General features: G+C 37.4%; 1 protein-coding gene and 1 long non-coding RNA gene across 2 annotated transcripts; both read left to right on the top strand.

Moving 5' to 3' along the window:
- The first annotated feature begins 744 nt into the window (after positions 1-744).
- Positions 745-14,480, top strand: LOC120073529 (AT-hook motif nuclear-localized protein 1-like). The gene is made up of 6 exons (XM_039026368.1): positions 745-961; positions 12,702-12,935; positions 13,125-13,186; positions 13,261-13,395; positions 13,499-13,666; positions 14,337-14,480. The coding sequence occupies exons 1-6, from the start codon at positions 745-747 to the stop codon at positions 14,478-14,480; spliced, it is 960 nt and encodes a 319-aa protein (XP_038882296.1).
- A 968-nt stretch (positions 14,481-15,448) lies between these two features.
- Positions 15,449-17,751, top strand: LOC120074202. Its single transcript, XR_005480919.1, has 3 exons — positions 15,449-15,937; positions 16,115-16,245; positions 16,663-17,751. It is a non-coding gene; the product is annotated as an uncharacterized LOC120074202 (long non-coding RNA).
- Positions 17,752-22,398: the final 4,647 nt, after the last annotated feature.

The raw sequence follows: 22,398 nt of genomic DNA, 5'->3' as shown, positions 1-22,398 counted from the left end.
AAATAAGCATTATTTGCTATTAACGCATCGCATGCATCCTAGAGATAGGATATGATTGTGTGCGGTCATCTTGCCTTTATGCATCTTGCATCATCGCATAGGACAATAGTAGAGATTTAGGCATAAGCTCTATGTATACTTTTACATTCAACACATGCGTCCTAGACTTAGGAGCATCGCATTTGCATTGGAAAATGACTTGCTGTGCATGGTTGTAGCATGATCGCATAGGTTGACGCATTCCCAGGTAACACCAGCTAAATACCTTCTCAACCTGTTCATCCGTATACTCAGTGCATCTATCACGCAATCCGAATTTTTTTCAAATCCGCCGTATTTATTTATTTTTCATCACCGCAAACAACAACCTCAACAACTATTGATTTATTTGGTTATTGCAAAGTTTTCATAAAAATTACCACCGCAACCTGTTTTCACGAGTCCCTGAGTTCGACCCTGGACTTACCAGGAAACTTAGTGGAATTTACACTTAGATTCCGCTGAGGAAACTTGAGTGCTCAATGCAATTTCACCATCGCATATCATCCATAATTTCACTTCATAAAATAACGCATCAAGTTTTTGGCGTCGTTGCCGGGGACTTTGGCAAAATAGTGTGCTAACGGTAATTTTTCTGAATTCTTTGTAGACTCTCAATCTCTGGCGAATTACGACCTGTAGATTGAGAGGACACTCAGACGGAGACTAAGAGACCGCCAACAACAACAGTCAGATAAATAAGAGATGGCGGAGAAGCCTGGAAACAGAGCACCAAGCAAAAACAATGTCATGACAAATCCAATCCTTCTGGCCAAAGATCGCAATAAACCCACTAGGGACTATGCATGGCCAAACCTCTATGATTTCTCTTTAGAAATCATGAGGCCTTCCCTCGATGGAAGCATATTCGAAATGAAATCGGTGATGCTGCAGATGATCCAGACTGCAAGACAATTCGGAGGTCGGCGTGGCGAGGACCCGCATGCCCACCTCCATAGCTTTATCGAAATCTACAATACTTTTGTATTCTCGAATATCTCTGCCGAGGAAGTTCGACTAACTTTGTTCCCATTTTCTCTTTGTGACCAGACAAAGAAATTGGCATATTCTCTTGAGCAGGGAGAGATCACTTCATGGGAACAGGTCGTAGAGAAATTTATGAAGAAATATTTTCCGCCTGCTGAGAATACTAGACGAAGGAAACTCATAACAAATTTTGAACAAGACATGGACGAATCGCTCAGTGATGCCTGGGCGAGGTTTAAAAGGTTGGTCTGGGACTGTCCACACAATGGTTTTTTAGATTGCCTTCAGATGGAAATTTTTATCATGGTTTGAATCCCGCTTCGCAGACCGCTACCAATGCGGCGGCCACTGGTGGTCTGCTTGACAAAACGTATGACGAGGCTAAAAATATCTTGGATCGCATCTCTAAGAACCACGAAGATTGGAGGGAGAGTGATCAGTGACTGAGAATAAAAGATAACGACGTAATTAATGGTGCTATTATTTCACTACAGAATCAGATGACCGCAATGATGAACTTAATTCAGGGAATTGCGATCAGTAGCCCAACATCGCAAAATGGGCAAATCAACGCAATTAGTCAAAACACCGCAAAGTGTGCGACTTGCGGTGATGGGCATGCAATGGAAGAATGCCCACATAATCCACAGTCTATTTACTTTGTGAAAAATAATTCCTTTTTGAATACCTACAACCCCGGGTGGAGAAACCACCCTAATTTTTCTTGGAAGAATCAACAGTAGAACTTCCAATCTGTGGTGCAAAAAGAAGGACCACTAGGATTATTTCCACGCAACAACAGTCAGACAAGCAATCAAGCAAGTAGCTCGTAACCACTGCAATCTTCCTTCCTAGAAAGCCTATTGAAGCAATATATAGAGCAAAACGAAATGGTGCTTCAAAGTCAGGCTATGTCCATTAGCAATCTAGAATTACAAATGGGTCATATTGCAAGTGAGCTAAAGAACATACCACTAGGGGCTCTGCCGAGTTTAACAGAACTCCCACGCAACCCGAGGGGATCAGGTAAAGAGCAATGTCAGGTTGTGACATTGCGAAGTAGGAAAACTATGGAGGGAGAAAAGAAGAAGCTTAGTCGAACAGCTCCCATTGCGGTAGAACCTGAAGTTGCGGTGACGCAAGAAGCAGAAGGAGAAAAAGAAGCAATAGAGTCAGAGGTTGCGTCGACCTCAAAGCTAACTGAGACGGGGACCGTGAGAGTGCAGTTCCCACCTTTCCCATAGAGACTAAGAAAGAAAAAGAATGAAGAGGTACAATACCAACGCTTTCTGTCTATGTTAAAACAATTACATATTAATATTCCATTCGGTGAAGCGATTTAGGAAATGCCTGCCTACGCAAAGTTTCTGAAGGATATGGTAACTAAGAAGAGGGGAGCTAGTAAGTTTGCCATGGTGGCTTTAATGCAAAGTTCGAAATCAATCATTCCACCGAAGATGAGCGATCCTGGGAGCTTTACTATACCTTGCTTCATAGGAGGACTGTACATCGGGCAAGCCTTGTGTGACCTTGGAGCCAGTATCAATTTGATGCCTCTGTCGATCTTTAAGCAGCTGATTGTGGGGAAATTGGTGTCCACCACCGTGACTCTCCAACTGGTCGATAGATCTCTGATGCATCTAGAGGGAAAGATGAAGGACGTGCTGATCACCATTGATAAATTTATCGTACCAGCCAACTTCATCATCTTGGATCATGAGGTCGACAAAGATGTGCCCATCATCTTGGGGCGACCATTTTTATCAACAGGTCGTGCCCAGATTGATGTGCATAAAGGGGAGATCACTTTGAGCATCAATGGACAGAAGCTCAAGTTTAACATAATTCGTGTTATGAAGTTTTTGGACGAAGAAGACTTGCATGACTCAAACGATGACTAGAGTTTGATTGAAGAAGAAAAGTTTGACGAAGAAAATGAAAAAGAGGATGTCAACGCATTGGTTGTGCTTGTAATGCGATCATAAAAAAAATAAGTAAGGAAGAAGAGATGATCGCAAACCTAGAAGAAGAACCAACAAAAAAAGAAGACAGAAAAACAACGCAACCATCCCTAGTAGAACCATCAACACTGGAATTAAAGACCTTACCGAATCATTTAAAGTACACATTTTTGGGGCAGGATGAGAAGCTGCCTATTATTATTTCCTCTGAGCTTAACGAATACCAGGAGAATACGTTGATGAGCATTCTAAGGAAGCATGTGCGAGCAATTGGCTGGACGCTTGCCGACATTAGAGAAATTAGCCCAGCGTATTGTATGCACGCATTCGTCTTGAAGAGGACCACAAGGCAACAATCGAACATCAACGCAGACTCAACCCTGCGATGAAAGAGGTCGTTAAAAAGGAAATCATTAAATGGTTAGATGCGGGTATTATTTATCCTATAGCAGATAACACGTGGGTCAGCCCTGTGCAGTGTGTGCCGAAAAAGGGAGGCATGACGGTAGTCCCGAACGAAAACAATGAACTAATACCGCAAAGGACCGTTGCTAGGTAGCGCGTTTGCATGGACTACTGCAAGCTGAATGTGGCTACAAAGAAAGATCATTTTCCCCTGTCGTTCATTGATCAAATGCTAGACCGTCTAGCTGGAAATGACTTTTACTGCTTTTTGGATAGTTATGCCGGGTACAACCAATTATGATAGCTCTAGAAGACTAAGACAATACCACATTCATCTGTCGAAATCTTTATGGACAACTTCTCTATTTATGGGAACATTTATGAAGTCTGTCTAGCCAACTTGGATAAGATACTGAAGAGATGCGAAGAGGCGAATCTGGTGCTTAACTGGGAAAAATGTCATTTTATGGTAAAGAAGAACATAGTGTTGGGGCACAAGATTTCCTGGGACGGGTTGAAGGTGGATAAAGCAAAAATCGAAGCAATTGAAAAACTTCCACCTCCAACAAGCGTGGCTGTACAAAGTTTCTTGGGGCACGCTGGATTCTACAAACGCTTTGTCAAAAATTTTTCGAAAATAGTACGACCACTGAGTGCGTTATTAGAGGCTGATAGAAAATTCGATTTTGATGACAATTGCCTCAATGCATTCAGAGTATTGAAGAATGCGCTGAGTACCGCACCCGTATTGATTGCACCGAACTAGATACTTCCTTTTGAAATAATGTTCGATGCAAGCGGTTATGCGATGAGAGCAGCTTTGGCACAGAAGAGAAAAACAATCTTGCATCTTATCGCATATGCGAGTAAAATATTAAATCCTACTCAAACAAATTATACCACCACAGAAAAATAGCTTCTGGCAGTAATTTTTCTGTTGGAAAAATTTCGAGCATATCTACTTGGGACAAAGGTACTCATCCATGCTGATCATTTGGCAATAAAGTACTTAATGACAAAGAAGAACGCAAAGACAAGGTTGATCAGATGGGTTCTCCTCCTTCAAGAATTTGATATAGAAATAATTGATCGAAAGGGGACAGAGAACCAAGTTGCGGATCACTTGTCCAGATTGGAAAATCTTGAGGTTGACCGTAATGAGTCTGAGGTAAGTGCGGTGTTCCCGGATGAGCAGCTGTTCCATATTGAAGAATTGCCTTGGTATGCTACCATAGTCAACTATTTGGTTTGCGGACAATTTTCGGAAGATTATACTTACCACCAACAAAGGAAGCTCAAACAGAATGCAGACATTATTACTGAGATGAGCCAAATCTGTACAAAAGGGGGGCAAAACAGATATTGCGACTATGCATACCAAATACTGCTCAATAACGCATATTATCGCAATGTCATGACTCACTATATGGTTGGCACTTTGGAGGACAGTGCACCACAACCAAGGTTTTACAGAGTGGATTCTTTTGGCCTACATTATTTAAGGATGCAACTGACTACGTAATGAAGTGTGATCGGTGCCAGCACACCGGTAACATTTCATGGAAACATGCAATGCCAATGAACACCATCTTGGAGCTGGAATTGTTCAACGTATGGAGGATTGATTTCATGGGACCATTCTCTCCCTCGAATGGTAAGCATTATATTTTATTAACCGTCGATTATGTATCTAAGTGGGTAGAGGCAGTGGCATGCGTCGCAAGCGATGCGGTGGTAGTCTCCCAATTCCTGAAAGAAAAACATATTCACTTGTTTTGGCACCCCATGTGCCATCATAAATGATGAAGGGTCACACTTCTTCAATCATACTGTTAAGGAGTTGCTGCGCAAATACAACATTCTCCACAAAGTGGCCACTGTATACCATCTGCAGACGAATGGTCAGGCCGAGGTGTCCAATTGAGAAATTAAGTTGATACTTGAGAAGGTAGTAAGGCTTTCACAAACAGATTGGGCAACAAAGCTTGACGATGCGTTATGGGCATATCAGACTGCATTTAAAATACCAATAGGTATGTCCCCATATGTGTTGGTATTTGGTAAGGCATGTCATTTGCCTCTGAAGCTGGAATATAAGGCACTATGGGCGGTAAAGAAGCTGAACTTTGATTTGAAGAAAGCAGGAGAAGTGCGAAAAATACAACTGTTCGAGTTAGAAGAATGGAGGATTAATGCATATGAAAAAGCAAAAATTTACAAGGAGCACACCAAGCACTGGCATGACAAACACATATGTGGCAAGAACCTCCAGGTCGGTCAGAGGGTCTTACTATTCAACTCACGACTCTGGCTTTTCCCTGGAAAATTAAAATCACGTTGGTCTGGACCTTTCATCATTAAAGAAATATTCTAACATGGTGCGGTAGAGCTGAGCACTGAGAATGGATGTCGTACATTTAAGGTTAATGGACAGCGAGTTAAGGCATATTGCAGGGGTAGTTTTCAACCAGAAAAGACCTCTGTGGATCTGAAAAACCCGGAACAGAGAAAAATGGAGTGGCCACTGCGCTGGCAAGCAATATCATTTAGGGCGCAAGTCTTCTAAAGTTTTCTTTGTTTGGTTCTTGAACTCTCATTTCTCCAACACCTTAATCATCATTTATCTATCTGCGCTTTACTTATTCCTACTTCATTTTGGAAAAAAACATTGCGGTAAAAGAATTTTGTTTTGTTTAAAAGCATTTGACCCTCTCACTATTTTTAGTGCAATGTTCGAAGCACAGGATTGCGGAGGTGTTTCACGAAGAAGTAATGTATCTCACTCCATCACCGCAATCCAAAGAAGAGAGATCGTCGCAAAGAATGATGCACCAATATACAATGTAGGCGACAACGCAAATTTGGGGGTGTATTCTTCCTTATCTCTATTTCAAATTTTGCACTATCGCATCGCATCTTAGTTTTAAAAGTTTTATCACCGCATCCTCTTTGATTACCAAAATCATTTGACATGGATAAATTTAGTAAGTTACCGCATTCTGTCTTTTTGCCAATTATGATTTCAATGATGAAAAATATGCTTCTATGTCTTTCATATATACTAGAGTCAACTTAACTTTAAGATAGTCACCTCATGAAATATTTCTAGAAGTTAGGGGTTTGCTAGCTTTCTTTCAAACTCTTTTTACGAAGCTTTCTAAGAATATCGCATGACTCATTTCAATCTTTTGGCAATGAGGACATTGCCACATTTTAAATTTGGGGGTGAGGTATTTATTTTCGACCTTGCTATTTTGAAAAAAAAATATTTTGAGAAGAACAACTCCACTATCAACGCAATGAGAAACCCATGTTGATAAGAGTTAAGTTGTGAAAGGCACTTACCCGTAGTTGGATGTCCGCATGACACACGTGGGGGCAAGCCAAAATGAAAGTAAGTCACCAGGATCAACGCATAAATAAATGACCGCAACTCCGCTACCAAGTAAGTATGAGTTTAGTCTAAGGAAGAGTGCATTGCTCGTAGTTGGATGTCCGCATGACTGATGACATGCAGAAATGCATGTCATCTTAGACCTTTTACTTAGAAGTATGAAGGTTGTTAGGCATAATATGCGACAATTGTGCTAAAAAATCACGAGAAAGTGAGCTTGTGTCGATCAACATGTTGAATCTCAGCTAACCCATTATTTTGCGTTATTATGCGTTCAATGTTTTATTTTTGTAGCTAAAATAGGAAATGGATGCAAATGCGAAAACCAGACCACCGCATGCGGAGAAACACTCCATCGCAAAGTCGAACACGTCGATCAACGCATGGATGTCGCGGTAATCAGCCGTATGCATCCATCGCATGGGAGTTGCGCTTGTCAAGCGGTTGCGGTCATCGTGTAGAGTTATGGTATTAAGCGAATGCGGTCATTAAATGATTGTGGCTATGCGACAATACATACTAATGGGATCAATGCAAGGTTGGTGGAATGAACGCATCAACGCATCTACCTCGAGAAAAACCAAAAGATGATGCTGGCATTTCACCTACAACGCCTTTAGTGGCAGAGGTTCAGAAAGAACTAACGCACCGAATGTTAGACTCAGAGCAGTCCAATTAATGCTGTCAGTGACCCAAGCTCTATAAATAGAATCCGATGAGCAGGAATTCAAGCTATTCGGGGATGATCCTTGTGATCCGGGGATTTTTCCCGTGATCCAGAGAAACTATGTGAAAAGATGGCTAAGAGTTCTTCACCTCCTTCATCCATTCCGAGTGACGACCGGAGCTAGATCTCGAGAGAGTCAGTTCCTCCACCCATCCATGACACCACCGGCAGCCTTGATGCACATCCGCTGAAAGTAAGCCTTTGCTTCCAGCCGGTCATTTCATTTCTCTTTCTTTTCTCATATTGTATTGTATGACATTTTGTGATTAAGGAATTAATACAATTTTTTTTCAATGCATTTCTCGATTTCCTTCGACTCCATCTCCATCTTCCTTACTTAGCATCTTTACTTTCATTGCAATACTTAGTGGGATTGCTTGGGTATCGCATACTTAGTCATGTGGATTAAGGATATGAAGCATGTAGCAACCCATCAAGAGGTGTGCATTGCGCGAGTGTGTGAGTAATCTTATTTGCTTAATGTGAAGCTGCTGTAACGCTTATCTATAGGCTAACGCATTGCTTGTCTATGAGTAAAGTCAACAACAATCAATTGCCTGGGAGGGTAAGTGGTTGGTCACATTAAGCAATGTATACATTGTTCACTAGGGATAGTAACAATCTTAGGTCAATAAAGTTCATGCGGTTACCTTGTCCTATGAGCACATCATTCATCATTTAGGCATACTTGGGAAAGTATTCTAAAACAAAAATATAAGACTCGAAAGAGCGGATTGGAACACATAGGCAATAATGGGAACTTAGGGATAAGCTCCGTTTGTTATCACACAACGTATGCACCCTATAGATTGGATATTGCATGCGTCCAGGAAGTAGGATAAAGGGTTATGCGGCAGCCATGCTCATGCGGCGGGAGCTAGTGAGCTGGTTATGGAGGTCTAGGCAGGCATAGGCTTCTCGGCAATATCGCAGATACATCGCATACGTCCTAGAGTTAGGTTAATGTGTGTGTAGCATGGTTGCATGATTTACGTTGACTAAGGTTGCCATTGCGGTCACTCTTAAGGGTTGCAATGAAATCATCTCCGCATTTTATCTATTTTCCCATACATTTATTTCATGTCAAGTGTTATCGTATCTCTACCTCTCTTGCATATTCTCATTGCGTTGTCTGTTAGATAGGAGTATGAGTAGGGTTAACTTAGCAACCTCCCTTCCATTCTTTTATTTAAACCGCCACATGCACATTATCATATACATATAGCTACAGGTCCTTGTGTTCGACCTCGGATTACCTGAGAAACTTGCATTCGCGTTATACTTGGCGTGAGCGCAAGAAAACTTGTGACAGGATGCATGGTCATCACATACAATTATTAACGCATATCCATTCCAACGCATGACCATCGATGCATGACTATCAACACATATCTTAGGAACAAGCATCACATACCGCGTCCAAAGGATTTTAGTTGTTGAATAATTTGACTTCTAATTTCCCGTCACCAATGACACATGTGAGGGCAAGCCAAAACGAAGGCAAGGCACTTGGATCAGCGCAAGGTCAGGAAAAAAATAACAATGTCAAGAAATATGCAAGGATAAAAACATTTGACACCCTGGTGAAATTTTTTTTCTCTTTGAAATAAATCATGCGATGTCCCGGAAGTTAGTAAAGTCTTTTTGAAGGTTAAGCCTGCGGTCCCTAGGTCTTAGAAATATTTTAAGAGGAGACTTGAATAAGACTTAAGAAAGCTTTGGTACATAGGATTTGAACGAAGTATCCTTGAGAAATCTAGGAAAAGAACATTGCGGTCGACTTGCTAAAGGAAGTCTTTAGCTTATGCTTGAGGAAAAACATTGTTTAAATTTGGGGGTGTGATAATGGGCAGTAATATCTTTGGAACCGAAAAGAGATTGACAGTGTAAAAGTCTCGGTCAGCAAGGAATTGCTACCATGCTCTCTACCTTTATCTTCCATTGTTATTTTGTACTCAAACTCATTTATAAAAAATGGAATTTTTTTCTCTATATCTATTCACTCTCTGTTATTTACGTATGAGTAACTAATCTGTTGAATGGGTTGAGAAGCATTTAGCTTGCACAACTGGGAATCTTCATTCTATGCGATTATCTTGTATTATGTATGTTTCATCATCCATTAGAGATACTCGGGAGGGTAGCCTATTAACAGGATCTAGGCTTGGGAAAGTCAGGTTAGAATCTAGGCTCGAGAGAGTCAGATTAGAACGCATAATCAAGAGATAGGAGCTTAGAAATAAGCACTATTTACTATTAACGCATCGCATGCATCCTAGAGATAGGATATGATTGTGTGCGATCATCTTGCCTTTATGCATCTTGCATCATCCCATAGGACAAGAGTAGAGACTTAAGAATAAGCTCTATGGATACTTTTACATTCAACACATGCGTCCTAGACTTAGGAGCATCGCATTTGCATTGGAAAATGACTTGCTGTGCATGGTTGTAGCATGATCGCATAGTTTGACGCATTCCCAGGTAACGCCAGCTAAAGACCTTTTCAACCCGTTTATCCGCATACTCAGTGTATCTATCACGCAATCTGACTTTTTTTCAAATCCGCCGTATTTATTTATTTTTCATCACCGCAAACAACAACCTCAACAACTATTGATTTATTAGGTTACCGCAAAGTTTTCATAAAAATTACCACCGCAACTTGTTTTCACAAGTCCCTGAGTTCAACCCTAGATTTATCAGGAAACTCAGTGGAAGTTCCCAGCTCCCAAATTAGACAAATCCCCAAAAAGGTAGATATGTTGAGTTGGCAATCTGGCCAGGCCACTCTCACCCATACTAATAAAAGGATCACCCTCAAAGGCAGGAGTTCCCAAAACACTTAGGATTGAGATCATGTCACCTATGGTCGTTTAAGTGAGATGTAAGTCTCAAGTATCAACGGCGTTATATATACAGAGACGAATCATCTCGTGGTCCGGTCTTATACAAACTCTTTGTATAGGACACCCCGACTCGCATGTCTCTACATGAATGGTCAAGATCTACCATATGTAGTTGTTCACAACACTTGCAAACCTCTACAAAACGGGTCGTATCTGTAGTGTCACAAGGATTAGATATCTCTCCTTAATCCTTGTACTACAAACCTATTTAGGTTATTACTTAAGACATGATCCACTTGTATATCACATATACATGCTTAAATTTACATACAATAACAATGGAGCTTTGTTTATTGGATATGAGTAAATACTAAATAAAATAACTCATATTTTATTTATAACAATGTGTATAATTTACAAACTACGAGACTCTGGGAGAATTAGGACACCAATCCCAACAAAGCTATCACTGATTGCAGCTATCAATGATATTCACCGATAGCAGTATCACTGATAGCAACTGATGACAGCTATTAATCATAGCAATTGATAATATATCTTTTAAATTGAAAGTTATCACTTATGGCAATATCATTGACTACCACTATCAACGATAAGGGTGTTCGTGGGTTGGGTTGAAGTACTTTTTAGACCCAACCGAATTGTTCTGGTTATATTTTTCTTCAACCCAAATAACCCTTATTAAAAAACGAACCCAACTATAAAATATTTGGGTTGAATTGGTTCAGGTTACTCAGGTCATTTATTTAAATTTATGTTCTAAAAATAAGTAAAATGTTAATACGTATAAATTTGATTGAATTGTTTTTATATATCGAATTAAGATTAACAACTCAATTCCAATTTATATAATGCAATTTTTCTTTCCAAAGTGCTAAAAAAACTTTTTTATAAGTTGTTGGAGAATAAATTATCTTAAAAATAATGAAATTAAATAAATCAAAAATAAATATATGTACATATAATTGAATCCCAAGTGAATATATATATCACATAGACACACTTTAAAGTAAATAATAAGTTTAGGTTGGTTCAAGTTGATTTGGGTTACTTTAGGTGAACCATTGAACCAACCCAGAAAAAAAAGACAAAAACGTTTTTTGAACTCAACCCAACCTAAATGAGTTGATAACCCACCACAAACCACATGAGTTGGATTGGGTTTTCGAGTCATCGAGTTTTTTGGACACCCTTAATCAGCGATAGCAACTAATAGTACACTTCTCAAATTGAAAGCTATCATTGATAACAGCTATAAGTGATAGCAACTGATAGAACACTTCTCAAATCGGAAAGCTAACACCGATAGCAACTAATAGCAACTACCGGTGATGGTCATTTATATCACACTTCTCAAATTGAAAGCTACTACTGATAGCAACTATTGGTAATAGCTTTCAATTTGAGAAAACGGGAAACAAGGCATAAAATGGTGGCTAGATGTGGATTTTTTGGTCTTTTATCATTTTTTGTTTTATATATGCAATTATTTTATTCTTGTACTACATATTTTATTATTTTGGGTTTGAATTCCATTTATGCAACTAACCCTAGTTCTTAATGTTCCATTTTCATGTATTAATTTTACCAATAATTACTTATTTGTCAAATACTTTTAAATATTCCATTTAATTTAGTTCTTTAAAGTTAATTTTTTTTATTAAAATTAGTTAAATCATAATAATAATTTTTGGGAATAAATGTACCACGTGAATATGTTTCAAAGTCATAGTGGGGAAGGTTCATATTTAACTTTTTTTCTTTTTAAAATAAACGATAGATTGATAGTAAGGGCTTAATTTATGATTTATTAAGAGGTAGAAAGTCTAAAACACATCTATACAATTACAAAGAGATAAGTTAAAAACAATGTAAAGTAGATTAGATGTCTTTCTTATTACTATTTATAAATATCGACAATTTCAGTTTTAGTTCATCCTCTAAAAATTGATTTAGTATTTTTTTTCTATTTATTTAAAGAGAATAATATCACGTTCTTTAACACATACACAAAATGAAATTTAATTGCACATATATGAATCAAATGAATGGTTTTGACCAAAAAATACTTGAATTAGTTAACTTAAGAGAAGGGTAGTACGGGTATTTACTAGAAACAAAACAGAACAGAAGCAAAAAAAACCTGTTTAATTTGATTGATGATTACTAATATGCAATATACATATATATTCTATAGTTCCCAATTTTCAGTTTCTCCCATTGACGAACAAAATCAAGATTGAAGATAACCAAAACAAGAACAGCAAGTTCCATTCCGTACACAATATCTTCCTTTTCTTCTGGCATTACCATTTTAGGTTTGAAAATGGAAGATGATCAAAATAAGATCAACGAGACTTCCCCTCAATTCAAGGCTCCACTGGAATCAATAATGGAAGACAGACCTTTAAGTTCCATGGCAGCAGATTTGACGTCCGCGATTCCAGCTATACCAATTTCCGTTGTACCGGCGGCAACAGCCAGACGCCGCCGCGGCAGGCCGGCTTCTCCAAGACGACCCCGAACAACCAATCCCATTCTTGCTTCTTTAGGTAATAAATTTTTGAAATCATCTAGTCCACGTTTGGAAGTGTTTTTGAAATTTATTTAATTAATTAAAGTTAATTTAATATTTAATTTTACACATTAAAATATATTTTGAATTAATAAAAATATGTTTATTTGAATTCTTTTATTATATATAAAAAAATCCCAATTTTCGTAAAATCATTATTTTGAAGGTGGAATTGCAATGTCTGGCCACAACTTGAGACCACATAGAATCACCATTTACCGCGCCCAGGTAAAAATTAATTAATTAATTATAATCACCATTTACCGAATTATCTTGAATAATTAAAATTGGATTTTACATAGAACATTGTGGACAAAATAGTGGCATTTTGTAAAGAAGGTCATCAGGGAGCTATAGTTTTGAGTGCCAGTGGTGGTGCCGTTATTTCAAGTGTAACCCTTCGTGGGACAAAATCTCAAGATGAAATCTCGTTAGAGGTAATTATTGAGTATTTACTGCAACGACCCTTTTATTTTCTTGAAAAACAAATGATGATTTTTTCTGATAAATTTGGTTTTTTTTTTTTTTTTTTGGGTGTAGGGTAGTTTTGAAATATTGTCATTAACAGGGAGGTTTATAGAGAGTGAAAGTGAAAGTGCAAGCGAAGTAAGAGGACGTCTTCATTTAACCACTTCGTTGGTTTTGCAAGATATGAGTGTGATAGGCGGCATTATCACTGGTCCATTAATAGCTGCTTCACGAATGAGTGTTTGTATTTTTTTTTTTTTTTTTTCGACATGTTTGAAAGTGATTTTGAAATGTTTTAAATCGTTTTTATTTTAGAACATAGGATTTAAAAACATGTTCAATATAAGTAATTACTATTTTCAAATTTACTCTCAAACACATTCTTAGACAATGTGCTGGAAATGATTTTGAAATAGTTAAAAATATTTTTGTTGTCATGTACTCTTTAGATATATGAATTATTTTGATCATTCGTCAAATTACCTCCAATTTTAATGGTACAAAACTAAATTTAAAATTGAAAAATCAAACATTAAGACCCTATTTAATACAAAACTTCGTTGGTTTTGGGTTCGTTTTTTCCTACTACTAATTTTTTAAAAGCTTAGCAAAGTTCTTGAAACTTAAAAAATGTAGTATAATTATTGTTTTCACTATTTGACTTAAAAATCAAATACTTCTTAAATAAAGATGAAAATCTTAATTTAAAAATTAGAACAAAATGAACATGATTAAAAAAGCATAACTAATTAACAACAAATTCATTATGAAATAAATTAATATGAAATGATGTAAACTCATTTGAAATTACTTTATAACATGACAAAATCGATTTTAACCCATATCAAAATCGCTTCCAACCATTTGTTTTTGTCTAAAAGCATCCATTTGTTGCTCATTTTTCATGCAGATTTTGATGGGAACAATCGATCCAATTACATCTAACAACCCACAAGCCGATATGATTCCATTGGCGACCAATTTAAACATAACAGAGCCATCTTCTCACTTTGATGCCTCAGCATCATGCAGCAAATTCAACATCAACAACTAGGGATAATTTTAGATGACATATTTTTTAATGTAGAACATACGTTCATTGAAACTTCTGAATATAAGCAAATTAGAAGATGAAGTTTGTGTACAAAAGTTGTTCTCGAGAGAAATTCCCAGCTTCACAAAGCTACTTTTTTTCTTAATAACTACCCCATCATAAGTTCGATTAAGATCATATTTAAGCACATTATATGAGAATAATCGAATTGGAATGGTAATTCTTACTCATATCTACGAATGATTTTGGAGTAAAAGTCCCAATTAGGATGTTGGGGAGAAATGGGGGGCTTTCCAAATGGATGGTGTTTGATGAATTCAGGAACATTTTTTGCCTCGGCCACTTTTTCAAGGTACAATCTCAGTTCACTTCCAACTCCTAAAGCTTTGTCATTTACATCATCTGCCTTGTACTCGTTTGTGAATATGGCAGTGCAAGGCTGCATAAATCAACAAACTATATGTAAAAGGAAAAAACGGAAATGAATGTGATAATCCTTCCTCATCGAAACTGCAAATTGCTTTGATAGATCATAGTAAATTTGAAGGTATAGAAGTGTTTTAGACCCAAAGAACGAAATTCAAATATAGTTTTGAACTATAATTTGATATTTGAAGTCGGAATCTTACAGGATTCAACATAGCTTTGTAAGGCTCATTGTCAATTAAGAGTGCGTTGGATGAAGAAAATTGTGTTGAAAGCCCCAATGTAACATCCCGCGTTATTTGCTTATTGAAAATGTATTTCTTTTCTTTTTTGGAATTTATCCTTAGTTGTTGGACACACTTGCTTTTCCTTTTTATTATTTAAAAGGGAGAAAATTTTGGGTGGTTTAGGCGGATTAAGGGAAAAGATTTATTTAAAATTTAACCTTTTCCTTTATTAGTATTATTTAAAATTTAACTTGTTCTCTTTTTTATTATTATTATTATTTATTTTTAAAAATAAAAAAGAGGGAAACCCTCACCTCTCCATCGCAAGTTTTGAATAAAACCCCCCTTCTTCCAGCCTCCACTTTCTTTTCTTTTACTGCCACTCCTCAGCCACCGCCTGCCTGAAAATCGTCCGGCCTCTCCTTCACGCGCGCCCTTCGCCGAACGGTCTAGTCAGCAGTCAAGCCTCCAGCCGGTCAGACCTGCGTCCTGCCGCTCCGTCCGCCAAGGGCCGAAGCCGAACGACAACCCAACCCAGCCATCGCGCCTTCGCCGCCGGTTCGCTCCTCCAACCGTCTGCCCGTGCCGTTCTTCGATTGGGCCAACGACCTTCTTCATCTAAGGCACTGCCCAGCCCCTGCTGCCTTCGATCGCTGCTGGTTCTGTGATTGGATAAGTTGTTTAACGTATCGGTTAATTGTAGGGTCATCTACTTGATTTTTGGTTGGATGCTAGGATTAGAGTTTGAAAGAAATTTCGTGCGCTGTCCAGCAATTGTTGAAGTTTCTTTTGCAGAGATTTTTGGTAAGTTTCAAGGCTTGGAGAGTCCCCCTCCTCCCTTGCTATTTGGTTTGATGTTGAACCTTTGTGTGTTAGTGAGGTTGTCGTTGGATTCAAATAACACATATTTGGTCCAAGATTATTGAACTATTTGAGATTGTTGGAATATAGACCCTAACTATTATCATTGAATTTGTTTAGATTGAAACTTTTGCTTGGGAGTGGTGGAACTACCTTTGGAACCAAGCCACATTTTTTTGGGTTGATTCAAGCCTTCCAAAGGCTGTGAGAAGATTAGTTGTGTGGATTAGAATTTGCGACCAATTTTTGAGGTAAACTTACCACTAGAACTGCCCACGAGCTAGGCTTTAGTTGTATGCTAGCACGATGAGTGTATGTTATGGTAAATTGCTAACATGTTGATTGATAGTATGACCTGAATCAAAGTATGTTCTGGCACGAGTTCTGAATTGTTTAAATACACAATCGTTAGTATGTGATGGTATGTGTTTTCATATGTCGACGTTTGATCCGTTGGTGTTGAAGCATACTGTATGTTGTAGAATTATGATGTAAGGTTTACATGAAAGTTGTATAATATGTTGTTGAAGATTATGTGTATGATACCAAGGATTTCATGTATGTTTTAGAATTATACGGTGTTGATTCGTAGAACGTTGAGACTGTGTGAATATCCTCATTGATTAGTTAGATGCTCACCAGTTTTGTATGTTTTGTGTTTCTTTCAGGATTCACCAGTTTTGTGGGCATACTTAACTACAATAGGATAGGACTCAGTCTCTTGTCTGTTCATGTGCATATGTGTCATAGGTGGGGTATCTAGAAGACATAGATGCCTAGTCTGATCCTAGTGGTAGGGTTACTTACTGATGCACCGGCGATGACGAATCGTGCCACTGGGACTAGTTTTTACACTTCCGTACCTTGAAATTTGAGGCCTTATTTTCCTCTTAATATTTAGTTTTACGGTTAAAAATTTATTTCTAAAGATTATTTCTTTTGTATACTTTTGTTGATCTTTAAAAATTTTAGGTACCCTATTATTTGTTTTAACAATTGCATTTAATAAATGTCTTTTGAACTTCTCTTGTTTTAACATTTATTTCAAATAACTGAACGTCGTTTTAAATTCTTTGCATGCATTTATTTTAGTAACAGCCTTACCTAAGTCCTAGGGGTAAAATCCCAGCTCCCATTCTTTCCCATACTTTCTTCAACTCCTTAGAAAAAATGGGTTTGCTCTTGTTCTCCAAGTCAAAGAAACAGGTTCTGGTGCACTCTGTTTGTTCCAGTAAAAACCAAAGCATAGTAAGGCCCAACAAATGTTGACTCAAAATATAATTATTGCAAGATTTGGCTACATAAATACATACCCATGCAAACTGAAGCTTCCCTCTCAATCCTAGCATTATAGAATCCAAAGCATTGCTTAAGTACCATCTGCACTCATTTGTATAGTACATAAAATACTTAAATAAATTAAATGATTACATTGTTTAATTAGTTATTGCTAATGGGTTTGATTTAGTTTGAGACTAACTCTTTTGCTGAAGACCGTATTCCAACTTCAAACCTCTCCAAGCAGAACCTCATAAACTCCTCACAGAATGGCCTCTTGTAAACTAGCATAGAGATATGGACAAGTAAATTAGAAAAAGAGATTTGTTGAGTATGGAAAATCTTTAGTAACCATTGTAAACACTACTTTTATCTATTAATTTCTATGCTAAGTCATCTACTTCCTTTTTATATAATTTTTTTCAAAAGATATAAAGTTTGAAAAAAGGAAATAAAACTAAAAACAAAATGGTTAAAAAAAAATGTCAAGGAGTTGCAGACCATGGAAACTGCCATAGGAAAAATCAGGGCGACGATATTTTGGGAGCTTGGAGCTGTCGTAACGATAGACTCTGTGACAAAGAAATCCACCAAGTCCCATAACCAGAAGCTTCTTTTTTGGGCCAAGATTAAGCTTTTCCAGTGACAATCCCAACTCAGTTCTATCTTCTTCTTCTTCTTCCTCGCTGTCGTATTTGTTTGCAGGAGCTTTGTTTTTGGATGATGTTTCTGCCATTTTCAGTAATGGCGTTTGGGTTTGATGATTTGATGTGATGAATTGGGAATGAGTATCTTTGTTTATATATATTGATTGAAATTTAATTCTCAGACTTTTGAACTTCTCTATACAATTGCAATCAAACTTGGGTTTTCCCGATGATCCTCATTTGGAGTTGGTCTGTTTAGCTTCTCTCTGCTTTTTTAATCAATGTTTTCACTAATACCGAGCAAATAAATTTTAAACTTTAATTACAATTTAGTTCATACATTTTTTAACTCAAAATTTTCAAGGGTTATCCCATCCTCGTATATCAATTTAAATTCAGACAATATATAATCTCTCTTAAATCACATAATCTTCTTGATATTACCCTAAATCATCATTTTTTTTTGAAAGACTTAAGTTAATGGTTGAATGTAAATTTAATTATATATCATCTAACATTATCTAACGATTCCATTCAAATTCGAAATATCTGAGATAAATGATTTGCAATAAGAACGATACTAAATTGAATTTATGGAAGAAAGATAACATGGATTTATAAGTATTCATCTAGTGTGGATTGTACCTCAAGTTTTGACTAGTCATGCAGTTCCACTAAAAGAAACTCCCATGGAAAAATGGATAGGACATCCACTAGACTTATCTAACTTGAGGATTTTTGGGTGTGTTGCATATGCACATTCTAAAGAGGGAAAGTTTGATAATCGTGCTAAGAAGTGTCTATTTCTTGGTTACTCTAAAGGTGTAAGAGGCTACAAACTATGGTGTGTTGAAGAAGGACAAGAGAAATGCATCATTAGTTGGGATGTAACATTTGATGACCAAGATGGCATTAACCAGCAAAAAGAATAAGACTGCACAAGAGCCAGAGGCAACATCTAAAACTTATATTGAGTTTGAAGTACCAGGCCATACTTCAAATGAATTTGAGAACCAAAAAAATGTAGAAGATAACTTCAGGTGGAGACAGTTCAAACATAAACTTCTCAAGGAGATGATCTTCAGTCATATACTATGGCAGGAGATAGATGGAGAAGGCCACCTTTCAGGTATGCAGATGCTGATATAGTTCATTATGCATTATGCACTGAACTGGAAGATGCTGATAATGAACCATTGACCTTTGAAGAAGCGGTGAATTTTAAAGAAAAAGTCAAATGGCAGCAAGCAATGCAAGAAGAAATGGACTTTTTGATTAAGAATAGAACTTGGGACTTAATGGACAAACCAGCTTGGATGTAAATGGATATACAAGCTCAAACATGATATTCAAAATAAAGATTTACCAAGGTTTAAAGCAAGGCTTGTTGCTAGAGGATTCAATCAGAAAGAAGGGGTATACTACAACGAAATATTCTCACTAGTAATGAGACACACCTCCATCAGAGTGTTATTATCATTAGTTACTGAGTACAACATGGAGCGGGACCAACTGGATGTCAAAACAAAATTCTTGCATGGAGACTTGTCAAAAACTATCTATATGCATCAACCACTTGGATCTATGAAAACAGGAACTGAAAATAAGGTATGCCTTCTTAAGAAATCCTTGTACGGTCTAAAGAAAGCACCTAGGCAATGATATTTTAAGTTTGATTCATTTATGTTGTCATGTAGTTTTAAAAGAAGTATGTTGGATCATTGTGTGTACTTTAGACATGAAGTAGGAAGACATTCTGTTTTCTTATTGTTATATGTTAATGATATACTAGTTGCAAGTATAGATAGATAATAAGTGAATAAGCTTAAAAATGACTTAAAAGGTGCTTTTGATATAAAAGATCTTGGACCTGTAGAGAAAATACTAGGGATAAGTATTGATAGAAATAGAGGTGTTGGTACTATGAAACTTTCTCAAGAAGCATACTGCCATAAGATGCTAATAAGTTTTAGAATGAATGAATCAAAATCAGTTACAACACCTCTTGCATCTCATTTTAAGTTATCACTTGAGCATGCCCCCAAATCTGAGGATGAAAGAGACCAAATGCAAGCTGTACCATATGCTACACTGTAGGAAGTCTCATGTATCTTATGGTCTGTACTAGACCAGATTTAGCTCATTGTTTAAGTGTTGTCAGTAGATATATAGCTGATCCAGGGAGGTATCATTGGCAAGTAGTCAAGTGGATCCTGAGATATGTTAAAGGAACCGTATCACATGGGCTGTTATATACTAAACACTTAAGTAATCAAAACGTTCTCACAGATTTTGTGGATGCAGATTATGAAATAGATAAAGACAAAAGAAGATCTTTTTTTGGTTTAGTTTTTTCAAGTTCTTTAGAATTACAGTGAGCTGGAAATCATCCTTACAATCAGTGGTTGCTTTATCAACCACAAAAGCTGAATACATGGCCCTAACTGAAGCATTTAAAGAAGCTATCTGGCTTAATGAGTTAGCAGAAGAATTTCATATTTGTTTAAAGGATGATTTGGTGATTTTTTATGACAACCAAAGTGTAGTTTTTTTTTTTTGGTCAAAGAATCAGACCTACCACGAAAGAACCAAGCATATAGATGTTAGGTTCCATTTCATAAGAGATGTCATTACAGAAGGAAGGGTAAGGATTGAGAAAATTTCATCCTCTGAAAATGCAGCTGATGCTTTGACAAAGTAAAATACCCGAAACACCTAAGTAAAATACCTAAACACGTAGAACACTTTAGTGGGAGATTATCAATATATTCCACATATATTTATTAGCTCTCACGTCCTCATGAGTTCACACCGTGAGATCCATGCTCCGCTTCGTGTCGCTTTTACCGCAATCGCTTCATTCAGAAAGTATTTGCATGGGTCAATAACAAGGTGAATGAGGGAGGTAGTTCATAGTAAGTGGGTGAAGGAAATGTGTCAAAATTGTCCTACGGTCTCCTCCATTAGTTTGAACCGTGAGATTCTTATGTTGCATATGCTGTCGTTTTTAGGCAGCACTAGCTAGTCGTTAACCGTGACAATCCCCTCGGAGGGTTGTAACATAGGATTCGAAACAACCCCGACTTCAATAAAATGAATAGGGTCTTATAGTTCCGTATTGGGTATTGTCTTCTATTTCGAAGGCATATTCATACCATCCTATAAGATCTGAAAATGGCGGGTCACACTTACAAGAATTACTAATTGTTAGTAAAAATCTTGACCAAAAGCGATAACCAAAAGAACTATCGGAATATGAGTTATTCTGGAGATAGTATTTGGTCAAGAACTATCTTGCTTCTGTGAAGGAATTCTTGACTGCCCTTTGGTAGCAATTATTCTAGATCACTAAAGTATCGTTGCAAATAAATAAAGATTTATTGGATACTTTATTGTTTTTGCTAAAAATGGATTTAGATGCATGTTTAATAGAGTTTGTTTAAAATGTTTTAGCAATGTCAAACTCAATCATACAATTGCTTGCTTTTGATAAATTTAATGGAGAGGGTTATGCAAACTGGAAATCAAACATCAATACGATATTAGTGGTAGACGATCTGAGGTTTGTGTTGACGGAGGAGTGTCCTCCAGTTCCCAGTTCAACAGCCACCCAAAATGTTTAGGACGTCTATGATAGGTGGGTGAGGGTGAATCCGGGCCTATATCTTAGCGAGTATATCTGATGTACTCAACAAGAAGCATGAGGTGATGCCCACCGCCCGTGAGATAATGGCATCATTACAAGAGATGTTCAGGCAATCCTGATCATTCATGTAGGGGACATGTGAGCGGGGGCGTCCTATACAAAGAGTTTGTATAAGACCTGACCTTGAAGTGTTAACGTCTCATTATATAACTCCGTTCATAACAGAGACTTCATTTCACAAGGATGACCATAGGTAACATGATCTCAATCCTAAGTGAGTTGGGAACTCCTGCCATTAAGGGCGGTCCTTTGATTTGCATGAGTGCGAGTGACCAGAGCACCGACTTAAATTTACCACTTTGGGGATTCATTTGATTTGGGAGCTGGGAACTTAGCTTCACAAGATGGAGTTCACTCATTCCCTGAAGCAGGGGTAAGTAGATAGATTGCTTCTTTAAGGGCTAATCCCGAGGCTTGAATGATGTAGCACCACACACCTTTTCATGGACCGAGAGGTGTTCACACATAGTAGGACTATGTTGTATTATTCATTAGAGGGATCAATGGTACTTAAGGAGTCAGATGTAACTACAGGGGAAAACGGTACATTGGCCCAGCTGTACTTACGAGCATCTGTGAATGGTCATCGTACTGATAATTGGTTATATCCAATGGACATAGAAATATATCTATGGTAAGAAGAGTTTAGCTATCGATCTTTAGTGGAATGCTTGGAAGTTAACGGATGGTGGATATCATGGTTAAAGAGTTTAGTCAGTTATTCAAGTACCGTTGGAGCTTCAAACCATAGGTTCATAAGGTCCCCTTGGTAG

The sequence above is a fragment of the Benincasa hispida genome, chromosome 3, assembly GCF_009727055.1.
Source record: "Benincasa hispida cultivar B227 chromosome 3, ASM972705v1, whole genome shotgun sequence".
Lineage (NCBI taxonomy): Eukaryota > Viridiplantae > Streptophyta > Magnoliopsida > Cucurbitales > Cucurbitaceae > Benincasa > Benincasa hispida.
This window is presented reverse-complemented; position numbering and strand designations above follow the sequence as displayed.